We start from the raw sequence: 21988 nt of genomic DNA on the forward strand, positions 1-21988 counted from the left end.
TAAGAATCCTTGAGGCTCCCTAAAAAGATAGAAGGGTTCTTAAGAACCAAATCTAATTTTAAAGTCTTTCTGAAAAAAGTGTAATATTTTCATAGATTTAAGGAAGTGTTCATAATTGATAAATGAGCAAATTAAAATCTAGAAGTATCCAAGACAGGCAAAAGGAATAAATAGGCCGAAGAAAGTAACAAAAGTATCTAATATCAACCTTGGAGAATGAACAATATAGTTGCTAAGTTAAATAGAGGCAAAATTATCATTACGTCCTATTTTTTAGAGAAGAATCACAATTAGATCTTAAGAATGGTATTAGATCAAAAAGAGCTCAGTAATTAGATCTTCTAGTAGTAATAAAACCTAGTAGAAAGTTATTGAGCTATAAAGCCACCGATAGTAATAGTTCTCTAAGAAGACGATAACTATGATGAGTTTGTAATATAGAAACATTTTAAATTTGGCTAACTGTTATAGATAGATTGTCTTCAACTTTTTCTTAAATACTTCAATTCCTATCAAGGTTGAGAAAAGAAATAGAAGAAAAAATAGTAAAAGTATAAGCCTATCTAGAATTAAATAATAATAATAATTAAAAGGCAAGGATACTTATTATAGATGAATATTACACCTGATGATGAGAAAGTTTGCTGAGCTAAAAAAGAATGAGAGTAAACATTAACCCAAAATGTCATGCTCAACAAGGTTAGAATGTAATTTCTGAAGGTTTGAGTCTTAAAGTATAGCTACAAAAAAAATATCCAAAAATTTTGGAAAAAGGTTAAGAAAATTAGTATATGAAGGAGGAGCTATTTGGATAAATTAAATCAATTTTATTGGTTAAGAATTTCCCCCCTAATTAATTATGAAATTTAAATTTCACTAGAGCAAGAAAATACCAATATGGATAACCATGGATAGAAAAACATGAGGCAAATCCAAGCCTAATTTTGGAGGGACAAGTGCCGTGTCTAATGGCTGAAATTAATGGAGGAGAATTGTTTGTTTTAATTTTTCCTTTCCAATTAAAAGATAAAAATACTTGGCTAAAATGAGTGGACTTCAACAAGTTATTAATTAAGATGATTTCTCCACTTTAACCTAAAACTGCCTTCTCTTCCCAATTTCTCATTTTTAGCCTCCACATGCAAAAATGAAGGTTTAGACAGAGAAGAATAAATCAAGCCAAATCTCTATCCAAACTTCATATTTATCTCAAAGTGTCACAAGAGAGTTTGCCCTCCAGAGCAACAATCCTATGGTGTTATATGTTGTAATTATGGTGTAAAGTGTGTCAAAATGAGAAGTCTCATATTACCCCCACATGAGTAAAGCTCCTAGTGCATGTGTATTGAGGAATGAAAGTGTGCTAGTAAATGGAATTATAGAAATAGTGGGTTCATGAGTCAAAGAGGCATTGGGTATTTTTTTACAGGATTTGTTTTGCAAAATTATTAAATTAATTTTGTAATCATGCTTTCCCAAAAGTCCTACGATTTCCATGTTCAAATTCCTTTCCACAGAGTTGCTTAATGTTAGAGCCGGTAATTCGGGCGGGCCGGGCTCAATTCGAGCGGGCTTATTCGGATCGGGCTTTAAGTATCATACCCTTTAAAAAAAGCCCATATAGTCAAGCCCGGCCCTAACATCTTCGGGCTTTGGGCTTATTCGGGCTAGCTCGAATACCCGAAACTTTTAAAAAATATTTTTAAAACCTTTTTTTGAACTAATTTCAATTTCAAATTTAAAAGTTAATTTTTTTTAAATAATATAAACATAACAACACATTTTAGATTAGTAAAATACATGCAATAAATCATAAAAAACACATTTATATTAATATTAATAACAAAATTTAAAAAGTTAATTGCTTAATTGAACAACAAAGGCATGCTACCAAATACTAATAAAGCTTATAAGTGTTTAAATAACTTGAAAATAAGTTTAATATTACATAACTGCATAATCCCTTGACAAAAAAGGATGAAAATTTCACAATAAAGTTCAAATATCATGCAATCAATTTTTTCTAATCCCTATTCCTCTTGACTCTCTTGATTGACATTATCATTATTATCCGAAGCTACATTTGAACTCTCAGTGGGCATATCAACTGGTGAAATTTCTTCAGATGATTTCCTCTCATTTTCAATCACTATTCATGATCTGCAATAAATGAACAAATTTAGAAATATAATTTAGTGAAATTTGCTTCTAATGAAGAAAGAAAAAATACATAAAAATAATCATATATTACCGTCATCTTGAAAACCACGCAACCAGTTACGGGTGCAAATAAGAGCCTGAAAATTATCAAGAAGAAGAGTGCTCTGATATTTTGTAAGAACCCGTGAACCAATGCTGAATGCAGACTCACTTGCAACTGTAGTGATTGGAATGCTAAGTATATCAGTTGCCATCTTTGAAAGAATTGGAAATCTACCTTTATTAGTATTCCACCAATTAAGGACATCCAACTCTTGATATACATGAGGCTGAAATATTGCTTCATCCAGATAAAATTCAAGCTCAGACTTGCCAATAGACATAAAATCCATACTTGTGTAACTAATCCAATCCTGCATCATGCAAAAATTTGAAGTAATATATGTCTTAAACAATTAAGATAAGATTAAAAATATAAAAAAAAACTGACATCTAAAATTCCTTGAATATTGCTTGTTTTTGTTGAAACACTAAAAGTAATGGAGGATTGAGCTTGATATCCATGTGTTGGCATTGTTGAACTTGATCCAGCCCCAACTTCAGAAATATAAGTCATTTCTTTATATTGATTAAAAATATATTTCAATTTGCTTTGAATATTCCCAATCCTCGCATGGCAACTTATAGGATCAATTCTGGCATACATATGTTGTATCATTTGAAGCTAAGCTTCATTTGTGGATCAAGCACAGCTTCAATTGCAAGGATAGTGTTATAATCATTCCAATACTTATCAAACTTGTCTTTCATTCTTTTGGCCATTTCACAAATCACAAGATCACCATTGAGCATATTTTCATCCAACAAGAGTTGAATTTGACACTTGAGAGAAATACAAATTTGAAGTGGGATAAGATGACCCAGACATCAACCTTGTCATAACATCAAATGGCTTCAAAAAAATTACACACATCTCCTCTCCTCTCCTCCACTCTTCATGTGTTGGGCAAGATGTGAAACTTGTATCATGGCAAGATAAGCTGGTAAAAGCACGGCGATATTTTAATGCACTCTCAAGCATTGCAAAAGTTGAATTCCATCTAGTGGGCATGTCCATTCGCAAGCCCATTGAATAATCAATTCCACTAACTTCTTCAACACATTCGCTTGAAAGTAATCATCCTTGCCTCTGATCCTCTCACATATTTAATGCTGTCCCTAATCTTATTTAAGCTGTACTTGTCACTTTCAAACCCTCTTGAACTATTAGGTTTAGGATATGGGCACAGCACCTTATGTGAAAAAACTCCCCTTCACAAATCAAGCTTGTACTGTCTTGTAAAGCTAGCCTCTCTTTCAATTTGTCCTGCATATTATCATTTGCAGAGGCATTGTCTAAAGTGATAGAAAATATTTTCTTATTGATCCCCCACTCCACCAAACAATCATATACTTTTCTAGCCAATTCTACTCCAGAATGTGGGGTTCTATGTGACAAAAAAAAGTATTTTTACTATTTAACATCTAATTTTCATCAACAAAATGAGCAGTCAAACAAATAACCTTCAGAGGTTACAGCTGTCCAACAATCAGAAGTCAAGGAAATTCTTCCAACACTATTAATAATTTTTGTTTCAAGGCTTTTTGTGTCCATGATACACTTTCATGACATCACTTACTGCTGTTTTTCTAGTAATGCACTTCACATTAGGATTCAAGACAGTAGAATATGCTTAAACCATTTATGCTCAACAATAGAATAAGGCAAATCATGTTCAATTATCATCATAGACAAGGAATGCCGCACCTCTTTTCATCAAGCTTCTTAGACCTCAACTTTCCTTCTTTATCCATCAACATTAACCCAACATCATGATACTTAGCTAGTTGAGGACAATTCTTAGCATGCCATGCTAGATGGGATGTGCCATCAGCTCCAGATCCTGCTAGATCTTTACTACAACCATTACATCTAGCCTTTGTTTTTCCATCAATTATAACTTTGGAAAAAGACTTCCAAACATCAGAGGTACAAGTTTTGACTCTTTTACTTCCGGAAAGCTTCCCTCCTTGTTCAGAAGCTATTCTTTTACTAGAACAAATAGATTTTTCCTTCTTATTCTGGGATGCAGACACAATCGCAGCAATATCCACTTTACTAGCATGCAAATTATCATCCACCTTACTACCACTAGCAGCCATATTTCTATTACTAACAGAACCCCCAATTTCAATATGCTTCTTTGACTAGAAGACATTATTTACTGCATATAATAAGACATAATAGACAATTAAATAAAATTAATTAGCCACCACTAGTCCACTAAACAAGTTAAAAGAGAGAACATGAAAAGAAACATTTCATTCAAATTTTTATCATCAATCTAACATAGTTTAAGCTCAGCAAACAATTAGAATTTTCATGTCAATAATCAATTTATATAAAAGATAATTATTATTAGCCAATCACATTTTCCTGATAATCAAACATTTAGTTGGAAAGTCAAGTCACGACAACTTAAGTTAAAGCATAAATAAGGACTAAAATTTCTAATCCATATAAATGCAAGCAACAATTAGTAAATCACAGAGCAATCAACTAAAAGATTTTATATTATTTGAATCCGATCCTATCGAGATCACAGACTGATCAATCCATGAGATGAAAACAAAAAAAACTTAAAAAATCAGACGATAAAAGCTCACTTATGCTCCCAGGGATGGCTACAATGATGCGAGGGAGATATAGCGGAAAGAGTGTAGAGCCAGAACAAGAAGGAAAAGAGGGCAATGGCGAGGCAAGGAGATCTGAGATCTGCAACAGTGTGATGCAAGGAGAACTGGGGATCTAGACAGGCCAAGAGAAGAGGAGAGTTACTGAACTCACTGGAGAGGCTGAGACGAGTCTTATGAGATGAGAGGAGGAGAGTCAGAGTCACGATCAACGGATCTGCATTGTCTCTAATCTATGTCATTTTTGAGTATTTGAGCTCGGTCATCTATATCTCTCCTTTCATCTGAGTTACGCATCTAACTATCTAAGCCACCGAGGTTCTGCGTCGTGCCATCGTTTATAGTCTCGTTCATCTCGTGCTTGCTATGCTTCAGTGTTTCTGCCTTCTGGTCTGGCTATTCATAGGTGACCACACGTCTGAACTCTGAAGTTCTCTCTATTTTTTTTCTCTTCAGCTTTTACGATTTCACCTTCCTCCTTCAGTGCTTTCTGATTTCTCTTACTTGAAGATGAGTGTGAGTGTGTGACTGAGGTGAGCTGCGGGCGTGCCGGTGTGAGGGCGTGACTAACTCGTGAGGCTCTATGATCTTGCTCTGAGCACTAATTCTTGACTGTTGAATCTTGAGCAGTGTGCTGTGCAGTGAGCTATTTGTTCTCACTTCTCACCGTCAAGCAAAAATTAATTAACAATTAGAACCAGTGTTGTGCGGTGTGTGGGTCAGTGGGTGTGTGTCTGTTTCTTGAGTTCTGACTAAGAGTTAAAAATAAAAAAAATATGATACGGGTATTCGGGCCAAGCCCGAACCCGTTCGAGCTTGGCCCGAATTTTGTCGGGCTTATTCGGGCTGCCCGAATAAGCTTGAACATTAAAAAAATATTTTTTTATTCGGGCTCGGGCTTAAAATTTTCGGCGGGTTCGGGTTGGCCTATCGGGCTTGGCCTAAAAATTACCGGCTCTACTTAATGTGCTTTAATTATCATTATTTCCAATTAAAGCTTGAAACTAATTTTTAATTGTCTTCAAGTGGCAAAGCTCCAAACGTTTAAAACTAATGGAATAAATTCCAATAACATGCTATTATGTTCATGAAACTCATAATTAAATCGTGATGAAGGCTTCATCTAGTCCGTGTCTATATACAGTTTGAGAAGTGCAATGTATCCAAGGCCTAACTATTTAGATTTCAAGTCCTTCTCTCCTCCTTTGTGTTTCTTTAATATATTTTTGCTAGTCTTTGTTGTTCTATGGCCTGTTAATTTTTGTAAGAAGAGTTTGTTTAATCTTGAAAAGCTACCACACAATCAACTCGATGTGGCAGAATAATTTTTAAGGATAGTGTCCTTAGCCACGACTTAGACTATGATTTTACTCGCTGGTGCCGATATTATATTCTTGAGACGAGGAGTTTGGTGTAGCCAAGAAGTGTGGAAGTTGAAAAATGTAAGAAAAGTCATAGAAAAAGAAAGAGGTAAGCACAAGCTTTATTTTGAACCAAGTATCTTGATATTTAATTAAGCTTTCATAGAGTTACACTTTTACCTTGCTTTTGTAAAGAGGAAACATTAGGATTTTGATTATGTTAAGACCATGGAAATGATATTGAAAGAGGTTTAGGCATGATAGAATAAGTATTAAACAGTTTAATGAAAATTGAAGCTTAAATTTAAAGGGAGGCACTGTCCAATTTTCTTCAAGATAAAGCAACGAATTTAATCAATTTTAAATTCATGAAATATGATTAAAAATTCAGCTTGATCATTGTAAAAATATGAAGCATGAAAAATATTGGAAGCAAGCATAATAGGATCTTAAAATTCCATAATTTTGGCTAAGGTTGGTTCAAGGGGAAGGAGATGGCATTTGTTATATTTGAGTTCAAAAATGAATTCCTCATGAAAAATTGAGTTGGGAATGATGGTACAAGAATTTAATGTCAAAGAATTAAGTAGGAATAAGTTGTCATATACAGACAATGCGATTTTTAGTTCTAACAATTATAATAAATATTATATGACAAATATTAAGGCCATTGAGTTTCATGGAAAAGGAATTAGAGGATTATTCATGGGGGATCAAGTTATGGAAGCAAAGAAAACAAAGAAGAAATAGTAAAGTCAAAAGGTAGTAAACTTGTCATTCATTACATAGTATTTACAATTGTGTGATGATATGTATGAGTTATTTTCTTCATTACATAGTAAACTTATACACTTGAATGGTATTGTATACTATTAAGATTCTCTCAAATCTCACCTTCATTGACTAACCATACTTGGTTATAAGCCCTCAAAGAAGAGTGGAGCAAGAAGCAAAGGTAAGTGAATGAAGAGAAAATTTTCCTATGGTATTATTTTGCGAAAAGATGAAAAGTATATAAGTGATTCCATGAGCTATGTAAATTCATGATATGACCTTGGAATATATAAGTGACATGTGGTGATGTATGATGACTAATTTAGAGTCCTAATCTAGCCTTGAAATCATGATTTTAATATGTACTATTAGTACTGTCCAGATTAGGCTCTTTTCAAAGAAAGGCTACTATTTCATTGTTCATAATATAGTAAATCAAGTTTAACGCATATGATAATTTTTATAAAAAAACTAGACACCTAAAGATTTCCAACAAGTCATAAACTAGGTCATTTGGACGTGTAAATCTTAAATTAAGAATTTTTTCAAGTTATGTCACAAATTCTGTGAGAGAAATAGAATAGATTTGGAAAAACAATCAAACTGTGCTATTTGGAACAAAAAAGTTTTAAAATTTATTCTTATCATTTAAAGGACTTCAAGAACTTTCAAGAGAACATTAGAGCATCCTTATACAGTTTTTTTTAGATCTAGTTATAAATTTTAAAGTTCAACAAAAATTCTAAACTTATCAAATGAGCAATAGCCTGATGATTAATTTTGAATTTCAACTTATGGGCTTCAATATCTATTTCACTTGAACCATATCGTTTCCAATTGTATAGAAAAAATGTTAAAAGTAAGGACGTGACAAAATTTGTGTGAATGCAGAAATGATTTTGGGAGAGCTGTCTCAATTAATTGGCTTGATAGTATTTGAATTTGACTTAGTCAACAGTTATGTAAAATAACCATCTAATTTTGATAAAGAAAAACATCATGTATAAAAGTTAAAATATTTATAATTTTATTTATTATTATTATTATTTAATTTTAAATTACTTAAATCAATAATATTTGTTTACTTCAAAAACTTGGCCCCCTTGGATTTAAAGTATGATTCCACCCCCACCATAACCCATAAGGTTATGAGTTCAAATTTTGCTGCCAATGCGATACCTTATAATATATATACATATATAATTTTGATGGCTTTCAATTCAAGATTGTGCTTATTGTAACATCTCTCAATATCCATATACTATTAGAAGGCATTAACACAATCACCACATCATATACCAAACTAAAGTTCAAGAAAATTATTTAAAATGCTGGAGAACTCAAGACTTTTTTTAAAATCATTTGAAATCAATCACATATGAGATAATGCATAACAGAAAATTTTCTTGTATTCATCACTCCTAACACATGATCTAAAATAAAAGAAATAATGAGACAAGAGGGATTATGAGTCACGACGTGCACTATATGCCCCACAAAATGTGGTGCAAAGCCACAAGCTCTTCCCCTATGCCTTGTATCGTGGCACATATGACATATTCTGCTGTCATATGACAATTAGCAAAAGTGAACTTTTGGTGTGCGCCATCTCCTCATACAATGTCTGATTAGAGCGATTCAAGCACTCACACAAAACCTATTTCATAAGCTAACTAATGAGAAATATGATCCAACTGTTTGATCTAAATTTAGATACCTAAGTGTAAAAAGCTACTTTTTGTAAAAATTTCAAGCATCAAAGTGTTCAAATCATACTTTTTGTCTCATTAGGCCATTTTGAGCTTAAAATTAAGTCCAAAAGGACCATCTATACCCGATTGACTAATAATATCATCATACATACATACATACATATATATATATATATATATGAAGATTTGGCCATTAAATTGTCCTTTTTACAATTACATACACTTGACCAATTGTTAGTACATTTATTACTAAATCACCACTTTTACACACATTCACACTTAACATGAAACAATCTTAGCCCACAATCATATTTCACAACATGTAGCACATTTAAACATCATTATGCTAAAGAAATTCCCCACTTACACATTTATAATCAAATCTTAGCTTATTCTCGCATATTTCACCATATGTCACACACATTCACAAATACAGGGTTAAGATTTACAAAACCATTACTTTTCATAGATAATCATGTGCACATGAATCATATAACAACTTACTCATTTACAAATATACAATAAAACAGATTCATTACACAATCTTTTGATTTTTGTAGCAATAGCACTACTATGACAACCTTGAGTCTTTCCCTTAGGTCGACTTACTATCAGAACTTGTAAAAATATAACGACGGGGTGAGATAATAATCTCAGTAATAGAATGACTCTTTACTACTAACTATCATAGGTAATTATAAACAAGTATTGCATATACGTAATTAAATAAAGCATATAATATAATTTTACAAAATCATTTTTCATAATAAATTATTACCACTAGCATAATCAACTATCATCCGAGCCTTCGTATCACCCCAACTGAAATCATAAGCTCAATTAAGCCAATATATACTCATTGACCTAAGCACACCTTTAATGGTAGAATCACTCGGTGAAAAGCATTCTATTCTACTTTTAAACTATAATTTCCCTTATCACGCACAATGATTGAGCTGTCGTTACTCCAACACCATATCTCACAGATGCTAAGGAGCTCTGATCTCCAATACTGCACCCCACATAGGCACTAAAAAGATAATCTCCAACACTGCATCTCAATACGTACTAAGAAGATGAAATTCTCTAACGCCACACCTTGTCAAGCACTAAGAAAAATAATGCTATATGGACTTCTCACTACATCTCTCTATGGGTGAACTCTCACTCCTATGATCATACTTACATATCAACAAGCAGCTTGTATTCAAATTCACATAGATATAGTTATATAATTGTATATTTTCATAAAATCCATTTCTTTGAAATCCTTTTTTCATGTACAAACATTTGTTCTTCTCAGAAACATGCATAATCTAGAAATAATTTTATGCATTAGTTATAATACTTAGAAATAGTTACAGAAAATAATCAAGTAGAGAAAGTTATTCAGTTATATCAACCATTTTGTCATAAGAAATGGTTACCCATAGATTTCTTATACACGTAATGTAGAGTTGGGAATTTGGGCGAGTCAGGCCTATTTGGGCTCGGCCCAAATAAGACCGACCCGAATAGGTCCGAACCCAAACAAGCCCGAATAACTAAGCTCGGCTTAAATTTCTTTGAGCTTCGGGTGGCCTGAATCCTAAATTTTGTTTTAAAAATCATTTTAATTAATTTTTTAACTTTAAAATTAATTATTTTATTTTATAAAAAATATAAAATATATATTTTTGATACTTAAATGATGTATAAAACTCAAATATATGATATTTTAGCATAAATGACTTACAACTTAAAAAATTAATTAATATTTATTATATTTTATATATTTTTAAAAAATAAATTTTGTTATTCAGGTATTTAGGCCAAACTTAAACCCAATCAGGCTTGGCTCAAATTTCTTCAGGCTTATTCGAGCTTGGCCTAAATTGAATAGGCTCGAACATAAAATAACTATAACTTTTCAAAGCTCGGCTTTAAATTTTTTCGGACAGGTTCAAGCTAGCCCGTCAGGCTCGGTCGAAATTACTGGCTCTAACGTAATGTCTCCACATGCTTCCTCTCTCAAGTTACATGCACCACACAACAATTTACATATAATTAGCACTATTAATCAATTAGTCAAATTGACCACAAATATTAATTATCACTAAAAACTACATTTAATTATCCTTTCTTTTACTTAGTCAATCGAGGCTCATTACAATACAATCACCCATTTCTATCACTCCTGTCAATCCCAACATACCTCCTTCACAACTTCATTCCTATCTTCCTTTAGTTAAGAGCTAATTTAAGTTTACAACTTCAAAACTTTATCGTTTAACTTTAAACTAGTAGCAAAACCTTAATTCAACTTCAGAAAACCTTTTCATTATCAAAGGGTAAGGAACAAATCCTTTAAAACTTCTCAATTTAATTTTTCTATAACTTACACTAAAAAATTAGGGTAGAATTGAAGCTAAAGACAGTACAAAACTTACCCCATAAGTTATTGGTTAAAAATATCTCCTAAGGCTCCAGCAATCCTTGCTCTAGCAGAGGTTCTACCACTTCTCCTCTACCTCTTATGTTTTCTCACTTTTCCTCTCTAGTTTTCATGAGCTTCCACATCTAATTATCCACTTTTCTATACCGTGTGCCATGGCACATGCATCACTAGCAATGGCATATGGCACAATGAGAGAAATCCTTATTGCACTTATATGCTTTACTTCAAAATATAATCCTTTTACCCATATCTGCTCATTCAACATTTTAAAAAGTTAAAATACCAAATTGTCATCCAAAATCCTAATCACTTACTAATATACTAATTTACCCCTAATTAGCAATCAGTTTCAGATTTAAAAATTCAGGACGTTACACTTATAATCAAGAACAAATAATTTTTTAATAATTTATATTTTGTGGCATATTGGATTTCAAAGTGGCATCACATTCCTAAGTGATTGTGTGGGTTCAAAGGGTTGGCTGATTTTGATTCTTTGGCACCTTTAGGTCATATCAAGAGCACCTTAATTAACTTTATAATTTAAAACAATTCATTAGAAACGAAATGATTTTAAAATATCATCTAATGAGATAGGATTTGCACACTAAATAGTATATAAATAAACTTAATGTAATTCTTTAATTATTCTAAATAAAACCATTTCAAATAAGATTCTTAATTAATTAATATACTAAAATATTGCAAAGTCATGGTTAGTGATCTGGGAATAGTTCATTCACCTTAAAATCAACAATCTCATGAGGGAAGAGTGGTGGATGACCATCCTACATGCAAGTCCAAACATCACTATGCGACATGGTCTTCAGAGTGAACTAACAAGGATACAGAATGAAACTCAGGGAGCCTGGTGTGTGAATGAGTTTGATTCAGGGGATGAACGAGTTTGACTCACTATCCTGCTAAACGAGTTTGACTCATCTCGACCTCAAACAAGCCTTTTAGATTCATTGCGAGATAGGTTTTGCATGAAAGTTTTGAAAAGCTGGTTCAGGAGAAGTGGGATCGTTCGGAATCTTGGTGTGGCAAGACTTCTAATTTTGCCAAAGTATGCACCGAGTGGAATGAAGAACTATTCAGGCACACAGCTTCCAGGAAAAATAAGATATTAAGAAGATTGGAGGGAATTACGAGAGCTCTCGGTGATGTCGGAAACAAGCGCCACCTTGAATAGTCACAATCCAAACTCTGACTAGAAATTAAAGTAGTGCTATTACAGGAGAATCTAATATGGGCCTAGAAAGCCGAAAATAATTGGGCTTGATGGGAAACAAGAATTTCACGCTGGCGCTAATGGGTGTAGAAGAATTAATCGAATTGGTGCACTCCAAAAGCATGATAGGGAATGGGTTTTTAATGTTGAAATTTTAAAATTTATTCACTGAGGAGGCTACTTCTCAATCAAACTTTGATCTCTCGTGTCTACTACCCAACTATTGAAGAAATGATGTCGAGTCATTTTGGTCGTACCATTGAGGATGAGGAAATTACTGATGCCATTAAGAGCATAGGGGCTCTTATGTCTCTTAGGTCAAATGGTTTCAGTGCAGTCTTTTACCAAACCCAATGGAGTCAAGTGGGGGAGTCTATTATCCCAGCAGTCAAACATTTCTTCAACAATCCACATGAGATCAAAGAGGTGAATGGCACACTTATTGTCTTGACTTCAACAAAAAACAAAAAAAAAATCCCCCGGAGATGGTATGTGATTTACATCCTATTAGTTTTTGTAATGTTATATTTAAGACTATAACTAAGGTTATTACTAATTAGATGAAGTCTTTTCTCCCTGAGATCATATTACCTAACCAATGCAGTTTTGTTCCTGAAGACATAGCTCCAATAATATTATTGTGACTTGGGAGGTGATTCATTCATGAGGAAAATGCAGGGCATGCGTACTTTCATGGCCACAAAAATTGATCTGGATAAGGCTTATGACAGGTTGAATTGGAAATTCCTAATGAACTACATTCAGGAATTATGTTTCCCTCCTCAAAGTATTGATGTTATTCACCATTGTATTTCTTCCTCTTCTATGCAACTTCTTTGGAATGGTAACAAGTTCGATTCCTTTGTCCCTTCTAAAGGAGTCCAATAAGGTGACCCGATATCTCCATACTCATTGCCATTTGTATGGAGAGATTTGCTCATCTGATTCAGCAGAGTTGAAGATGGCATCTGGCATCCTATCCTCCTTGGGATAGACGGCCTTCGAGTGTCCAATCTATTTTTTGTAGACTACATCATTTTGTTTGAGGAAGCTTCTCGTTTGTAGGCTGAAGTTATAAATGACTGTTTGAAGATGTTTTGTGAAAATTGAAGGTGAATGCAACTAAGACACGAGTTTCTTTTATAAGAATGTTCATAACATTCGAAGGAAAGAACTGAGTTCGATATTGGGCTTCTCCAGAACAACTGATCTTGGACGCTATATAGGAGTTCTCGATTGCATTCAAAAGCAGTAGATAAAAATACATTTAGGGATATTATTGATAAAGTGAAGAAGCGCTTGTCTTCCTGGAAGGCCACGGCTTTGTCTTTAGCTAGATGTACAACTCTCGTCTTTGCCATGACCTCAGCCATCCCTAGATATACCATGTAAACTGCTTTGTTACCTGTGCAAACCTGTGAAACTCTTGATCATCTGAATAAAATTTTCATATGGGGGACTATCATGGAAAAAAAGAAAATCCACTTAATTTTGTGGAATGAAGTGGGGAAGAGCAAGAAAAATGGAGGGTTAGGGATTAAGCATGCTCGGTCACAGAATCAAGCATTCTTAATAAAGCTTGGCTGGAAGCTCATGAAGCAGAAAGATGATCTCTGGGCTAAAGTTATTTGGGTAAATATAAGTGCGGGAATGACTTAGTGCCCGTTATTAAGAAGTCTAGATCAGGATCCAACATCTGGTTGGGCATTAAGGCAACGTGGGATAAAGTTCTTGAGGCATCAGAGGTTGTACAGGAAGGTCGAGAGGTTCGATGGAAGCTAGAGAAACTTGGAGATTTCTCAATCAAATCAGCTTACCAATACCTTAGAAAAGAGGATAGCATCAGAGATACCATATGGGTTAACCTCTAGAAAATGAATGTCCCACACAGGTGTAAGTCTTTCATGTGGCTTGTGCTGCATAATAGGATCCTCACTAATGAAGCTTGAGTCCACGGGAGATTAAGCATGGATGCAGGCTGCCAATGGTGTCCAGATATTAATGAAGATGTACTCCACATGTTTACGAGATTGTCCTCGGACTTACCAATAATAGAGCAAGATCGTCAATCCTTTTCATAAAGGAGTCTTTTTCGGCTCTAATCTTGCACAGTGGCTACGGCAAAATTTGATAGGTCCTGGAAGCCATATGAACAAGGAATGGACTTGCAGCTTTGCTTTAAGTTGCAGGCAAATATGGCAAAGACAAAATCTGCATTTTTTTAAAAAGAATAACAAAAGCAATGAATCTCTTCAAGCTCGTGTGGAATCAATCAAGTTGAATATGACAACCCAGAGATTGTTAAGGAATGCCAACCTCTTAGGGAAAAACATGAACGCGTCTAGAGTGCATTGGCAGGTTCCTCCTCATAATTGGATTCTTGTGAATGTGGATGGGGCCTTCTCTCTTACCACTGCCAAGGGAGGAGGAAACGCATTCGGTGCTCATCACTCCTATGGGGTGATTTGAGCCTTTTATTTCTCTTGTTGTTAATTTAAAATTATTTTTTAAATATTTTAATATTATATTTATAAAAATAAAATATATAAAAATTATAAAAAATTATTATTAAATATGGATTGTTTTTTATATTATTAGAGGATAATAATACTCATCACTTTGATAAGATTTGAATAATCTAAATTTAAGCTTTTTACTTTTATTTTATTGTTGTTGAAATAAAAAAATGTAAAAAAAATAGAAATCTATAATAAATTCCTTTATACCAATCTGGCCAATACAGATTTAATCTAAATCACCAAGTTTAATATTATTTTTTAATAATTTTTATAAATTAACTATTCAGATGTATTCTAAACAATATAGATATAATTTGAAAGGTCCAATTTAATATTAAAAATTTTATAATTTTAATTAATTGATCATCTAGATATATTCTATACAAATCATATTTTATATTATAATTTTTTATAACTTTTACTTTGATAAATAAATATAATATAAAAATATTTAAAAATTAGTTTTAATCAACAGCAAAGATCATTTTAAAAAAACAAACAAAATGAAGGGCCCACATCGCCCCATAGGTGATGAGCATATGAGCACCGCAGTAGGTCCCGAGGGAGGATGCAGAGGTGTGCTGAGAAATCATTCAGGATTATTTGTTTCTGGATATGTGCATGGCAATGTTGGAACTGATAGTTAACCTCTCCTTCTGATGCAGTTAATTTAATTTTTGCTGATTGTAATAACCTCAACTCCAGTTAGTCAAGTTGTGCCTTTTTTTCTATCCAAAATAAAAAAAAAATTGGTTCATTAAAAAAAAAAACACCCACGTACACACTAAAATCCCACTTTCTAAAAGAAAACATCTTTTTTTTTCTATTTTTAATAATTAGTGTTTGATTTTGCATTTGCACACTTAAGGTTGTTCATGAAACTGCTGAAATAATGTGCCTTTGCATTTTTCCAATCAGGGTTTGTACAATCTAACTGGACCAGCTGATTCAATTAGTCCGATCAGAAATTAACCTATGATTCAGTGAACCTATCAAGAATTGGTTAGAATCGGTCAAAATTGGTGTGAAACTAATTAAAATCAATTTACATCCGTTTTAAAAAAAGAATCTCAATAACCTAAACTTATATTATTTTGTGTTTTTATTTGTTTTGTAATTGATTTTTCTTTAGTGTTATAATATATATATATATATATATATATATAATAGAAGCTTGTCTTGGTATGATTAGGCGATTTATGTGACATATTTGATTATTTTGGTCATTTTCAATGGACAATCAATAGTTTTATTATAATTTTGGAGCAATTAACTATAAATTTGACTTGTATGATAAGAATATGATTAAAATTATTTAAAATATTTTAATATTTTATAAATATTCTATAAATTTTATTCTTTTAATTTAGACCGATCGAATCACGATCTGACCATAGTTCAATGAACCACAATCCTGATTAGTTCGATACACTGTCCGGTCATGATAACATTACTTCCAACACAAATGAAAGTTTACTCTAATATTTATTGACAGAACCAATCTTTTATTGTTATATAGTTTTGACTACTAACTCTTGTTGGCCAATAAGGTTTCCGCTTTAAGATGGATTTAATTTAAAAATGAACCTTTATTATTTGTAATTTTATCATGATGGGGCTGGTATGTGGATGCTGACTACCATTTCCACCGCAAACTTACACTATTTGTAATTTTATCATATCCCCAAAAACAAATAAATAATATTTAAATAATGGAGCCCAGGAATCCCATATAACAAGTTGATAACAAATTATAATAAAAGACAAACAAATGTATTTCATCAATGGGTTAAAATGTTATGGTAGTACTAATAGAACAAGTCAACATTTCTGGACTTGGATTGATTTCTTTTGTGACAGGATTCATAGTAACTCCCAAATCACATTCACATGAATCTCAAATAACATTTATAATAATTTTTTTAACAAAAAACTTATATAATTAACTTTATATACTTAATATACTTGCTTTTAATTAAATCAAGATCCCTGCATTTTTTTATAAATTATTTATTCTTAAAAAAATCTCTTGTTATTACTATTATTAATACATTAAAATTCACTTATTTAAATTTTGAATGGATAAAAGTGTATTACATATATAAGATTGAGTACTTAAATCTTGTTTGGCCTTATCAAGATACCCCATAGAGATATATTTTTTTATTGTAAAATAGAAGCATCAAAATTTATGTACATAGCTCGACTAATAAAATTTTAAAATCCACTTGGAACTATAGATAAAAAAAATTAAAAAAAATTGACAGATTAATAATAATTAAATCCTTAATAAATTTTTTGAGAAATGATTTGAAAATACTAATTCAAATAATTACAAATTCAAGAGCTTCAACTGCATACATCACATTTAAGCTTCAAATGTAACTATCAAATTGAAATTAAGATTATTCTTTGTAACTATCTAAATTGGTACTTTCAACTCATTTTAATAAAAAAAAATATTAAAAACCTAACTATCATTAATTCACTCTTTTGAGATCTAATTATCATTTTTTCTTTAAAAAAAACCCTCCAAAGATACCAAGAATGGGGACAAACAGAAGCCATTTTCAAGTACATTAAAACTCACAACTATAGGCCATTTCCAAGTCCTGAATATGTAGTTACGTTAAATAAATACACCAAAAAAATCCCCGAGATACTTATAAGGCCGCCAATTGATACAACGGCTCCACACAATGGGAGTTTAGATTAAGTCTGAGCAAGAAGTGATAATCCACAAGTTTTCTAGGATACGAAGTAATGGAATAACCAAAAAAGAGTAAAAATTAAAAAAGGACATATAAATAAGAACACCTATTAGCAAACCAATTGCAGCCTCTGCTTTTGTAAATCATCATGAAACTCCTGAAAATCATGAAAACACCTATACACTTTACCTTTTCCTCAAACAAATTATAAGAGAAAAATTTGGGTCACAGTAATATAATCAACTTGCTTTCGTGTTGACATGATCAGAGAAAAATTTGAAGGAGGATTTTCAACTTGTTCTGTTTAGATGTGAGAATTCTGGTGAATTACCCTGAAGCCAAAAGCCAAAGCATAATTAAAGATGAAATCAAAATTGTAATCCAGCTCATAAAAGCAAAAGCAACAGAAATCTGATACTTTTGGCATTCTTCTCCAAAATTGCAGTGTCCCAAATCATTGAAGTACAAAACTGTAATGCCAGCTGAGGCAGAAGCTGCTGCTAGAGATAATGTTGATGTTACCTGTGGACAACAGTTGAGAGGTAGGAATATGTCAAATGTTGAAAGCGATGAGCACACAACTCTGGCCACACGTTTACAAGGAAAGATGGGCCGTTTGGTACAGGGAACAAAAAGGAATGAACAAAAAAGCAAATTTTTTAAAAAAGGTCATTTTATGGGCAGAAAATATCCCTTCATATACGCAAAAGTAATGACAAGACAGTTATCATTAACAAATCTCTTTCCGTTAAAGGGTGTTTCATAAAAAGAATTGAAAAGGCATTTCTTTTTCGTTGCATAAAAGCGTGGGAGGTGTGTGTGTAATATTTATATCAATATTAATGATTACTAAACAATAACTATTTATTTCATTTTATTTTTTTAATTCCAGGGAGGAGAAAAGACATTTTCCAAAGGACAAAATCCCTTTTCTTTTGTTTTTTGGGTTCAAATTTTCAATTTCATTTCATTATAATCTGTGTAACAAACAACCCCTTAGAATCATACAAGTTCGAAGAACAGCAAAAAGTTAAGCAGGGGCTAACCCAGTCTCCGACCACAAAGAGGCTAACCAGTATGGCATTGTGGATGACCTTCTTTCTCATCCAAGCATATGCATCCAACAAAGCAAGCACGAAACTCCATATGACTTGTAAACCCATTGAAGCTAGCAAGTAACTGTAATACAAGAGATTTTAGCACCAGATTGTTCCTCAACAAACATCCAAAAATTTGATTGGAGCAACAAGAACACGATTTCTACCAATGAATGATGGTGAATCAGTTTTGGTGAAACATAAATCATAAGAATATCTTGAAAAATATGGAGAACACACATGAAAGGAAGAAATGACAACTTATAATACAGGCATACATCACACTGCAATGAGGTTTTATTAACAATCCCCTTCCTTAGCCAACTTCCTTTCCATCTCCCCTAAAAACCTAGTTTCCTACTTATATGCATTCATTATAATTGGAAGTTCATTGTGCATTGAACCTCTTTTACATGAAGAACCAAAACGCCTATGCCATTTCAAACTCAATTTTAAATTTCTTAGCATCAAAGCATATGAAGCTTAAGAGAAAGGCTTAGAAATATGATGGAAGATAACACCATGATTAATTAGATAAATTCAGAGAGGTAAAAAATGATCTCATTCAAATTCTCTTGGGAACAAATGGGAGGGAGGAGAAGGCCCAAGAAGAAATGCAGTGTGGGAATATGACAAAGCTTGAGAATCACAGAAGACTTACAAATCATTACCTATGACCTACAGCAGAAGATTAAGGAAGGGAAATACCACCAGTGAAGAGGATTACACTGAGGGTGCTGGCCGTAAGGGTAAAAAGAAGGGCTGAATAAGTAGGTTTTAGGTGCAGCTTGAGGGTAGGAAGCGTGTCATGTAACTTTCTGTGTTTTAAATCTTCCATTTCTGACAGAGAAAGGCAAGGTTAGTCTTTTGGAAGTATAGTGAGAATTGGGAGAGTTCTGGCCTCTCGTAAGTCCAGAGTCTGTGTCTTTTATTCAGTTCTTGTTATTTTGTAATCATTATTTTGACTGTAATTTATGCATCTGGGTGTATGAGGGACATGGGTTGAGCATGAGCCAGCTGTTTCTCCTGTAGTCTGAATTAGTTATTTAGTAAAAGAAATATCAAACCCAGTTTCATGCCATCTTTCTTGCTGTCTATTTCTGGTTATAGTCCTGTATCATCTTGTTATAGCAGTGCGTTCTAAACAGAATACATCAAGAAAACCTCTAGCAAGCCGAGAGTAGTGCAACTTGCTTCTTGAATTCTATGTAACGCAGTCTAGCAAACTTAAATGAATTATGAAACTAAAAGTCAATATGCCATCTGTTGCAACAGAATCGTCTTGAAATCTATTTGTCCAGTGCATAAGTTTAAATTCTATAGGGCAGGTGGATGCATTTAGCCAGTGCACATGGATATAATGTTTAGGTAGTCATCGTGCCTAACTGAGACATGCAGGAGTATGGTCAACTGGGAGATATATTAGTCAGACATTAAAAGCATCTAGTCCAGGAACTTTATAAATCAGAAAGCAGTTATACGAAACATTCTGAATAGAAATCTCCATAGCATCAATTAGCAGGTTACATAGCAATAGTAAAGAATCAAGACTTACTTTTATAAGCATGTACAGTAGTAAACATTGCAATTACTTGGCAACAAGATTTCCACTTCTAGTTCACAAATGCTTTGAGAATTAAAGATTCTGCTTCAAGGACTTTGTGTATAGGAAAGGAACGGGATTGTGTTCCATCATATGAGAGAACAGTTGAAACTATCTCAGAAATCAGAAGCCATTATGTCAAATAGGCAAATAGCCATGGCAATCATCTTCTAACTATAAATATCTTTTTGCCCTGTGCAGAATCTAATATGAGCAACTGATTCAACTATTTCAACAAGCACAGACAGTTGATTCTTTACTACTAGGTGATCCTCACCCTTAGATGCGTCATTAAAAGACAGAGTTTTAGTGCATTTGTCTAGTTAAGGGAAATATTTATTCTACTTCCGGTTGCATTCCATACTTTGACAAGCAAGCAACTATTTCATAATATTGAGATCAGATCAATCATAATTCAAACTACATTACATGACAAGTAAAAGAAGTAGTACAAACGTTCAGTAGTACAAATGACATGTAATGAAGTAGTAACTGCTAGATTACTGAAACTGATCTCCTAAGATTGTTGTATAAAATCCCGATCCGCACAAGATAAACTGGGTGATTTCCATACATTTAAAACAAAAGTAGGGGCGTTAACCGGAATCAGTTGAATCAATCACTAACAAGTAACTAAGATCAAAGAGTTTTAAGAAAACTAGATTCCATCAACATAATCACTTCAAAAGATAATTTTACAATTCAGACAGAGAGGATACTCACCAAAATGCCGTGAAATTAAAGAAGCCTGATGTGGTAGCCATGGAAGCAATTGATCCAACAGCACAAATGCACTGTGAAATCCTCAGAACCAACCCCGTGAGGGTCCCAGGCGTCCCAGGGAAATCCTTCATTTTCCTCTCCAAAATTCTAAAGACAGATCTTTGGATTCTCACAACAAAAACACCCATCTTAAGATTTAACCCAAATGCATAACAAACCACGAGTCCAAAACTTCCAATTACCCCTTACCTCTCCATATACAAACGAAAAGAAAGCAATTGACACAATCGAAATTCCAATCTCAAAGCGGAAAAAGGAGAACCAGACAAGAAGATTTTGAAGAGGAAGAGAAAGAAAAAGACAACGTGACTGAATAAGTGAATTAGATAACGATTTGTTTAAGAATTGCAACCACCACCACCACCACCACCAGCAGAAGAGAAAATCACAAACAGTCAAGGGCGTGACTAGGCAGCGACCTTATCGCCATTGTTGCTGTTGCTTGCGGATTACAGTGAAAGGGAAGGTTCGCTTACCCCGCGCCTTCATCATGAAAGTGGAAGGTCATCATGAAGGTGGAAGGCCTTATATAAAGTTTGATAGGATTGGACTCACCGAATCACAGCCGCATGCCAGGTCCACGTCAAGAAAAACTTGGGAGTCTGGTTACAAAATGGTTATATAAACAAGTCCACCATACGTTCTAATGAATTAACCTTTTAAGAGAAAAGTAATAATTTTATGATAAAATAGTATCAGAATCAAGCTCAAGTTTACTCAATGGGTGAATTCCTCTGATGTGCAACTTGGCCAGAAGAATTATCGAGTCCCATATTAAAGAGGCTTAAAGAGAGTTCTAATTATATAAACAGTTGCGCTACACATCTTAATAAATTAATTTTTTAAGAAGAGAGTAATAATTTC

General features: G+C 33.2%; 1 protein-coding gene and 1 long non-coding RNA gene across 5 annotated transcripts; both read right to left on the reverse strand.

Annotated features, from left to right (window-relative positions):
• Nucleotides 1-13528: 13528 nt before the first annotated feature.
• Nucleotides 13529-14848, reverse strand: LOC129300891 (uncharacterized). The gene is made up of 2 exons (XR_008590858.1): nucleotides 14728-14848; nucleotides 13529-14622 (listed from the first exon to the last, which is right to left on the reverse strand). It is a non-coding gene; the product is annotated as an uncharacterized LOC129300891 (long non-coding RNA).
• A 2684-nt stretch (nucleotides 14849-17532) lies between these two features.
• LOC129300889 (CASP-like protein 5B3) lies at nucleotides 17533-21686 on the reverse strand. 4 transcript variants are annotated; one of them, XM_054939490.1, is made up of 4 exons: nucleotides 21065-21686; nucleotides 18715-18820; nucleotides 18060-18163; nucleotides 17533-17973 (listed from the first exon to the last, which is right to left on the reverse strand). In XM_054939490.1, the coding sequence occupies exons 1-4, from the start codon at nucleotides 21250-21252 to the stop codon at nucleotides 17946-17948; spliced, it is 426 nt and encodes a 141-aa protein (XP_054795465.1). In that variant the 5' UTR covers nucleotides 21253-21686; the 3' UTR covers nucleotides 17533-17945. The 4 variants fall into 4 exon arrangements, with proteins under 4 accessions (XP_054795465.1, XP_054795463.1, XP_054795464.1 ...); XM_054939489.1 differs by having other exon boundaries at nucleotides 17569-17973; nucleotides 18688-18820; nucleotides 21065-21667; XM_054939488.1 differs by having other exon boundaries at nucleotides 17533-18163; nucleotides 21065-21676.
• Between the last annotated feature and the right edge of the window lie 302 nt (nucleotides 21687-21988).

This window comes from Prosopis cineraria, unplaced genomic scaffold, assembly GCF_029017545.1.
Source record: "Prosopis cineraria cultivar Desert tree isolate PC_DT_omini unplaced genomic scaffold, ASM2901754v1 PC1795, whole genome shotgun sequence".
Lineage (NCBI taxonomy): Eukaryota > Viridiplantae > Streptophyta > Magnoliopsida > Fabales > Fabaceae > Prosopis > Prosopis cineraria.

Bases quoted from the DNA above. Each gene is read 5' to 3' on its own strand.
- LOC129300889 (XM_054939487.1), bottom strand. From the start codon at position 21,252: ATGGGTGTTTTTGTTGTGAGAATCCAAAGATCTGTCTTTAGAATTTTG. The intron at 18,821-21,064 runs GTGAGTATCCTC...CTTGTATTACAG, and splicing joins TTTAATTTCACGGCATTTTG to TTACTTGCTAGCTTCAATGG. The intron at 18,164-18,687 runs GTTAGCCCCTGC...TGTTGTCCACAG, and splicing joins TCTTTGTGGTCGGAGACTGG to GTAACATCAACATTATCTCT.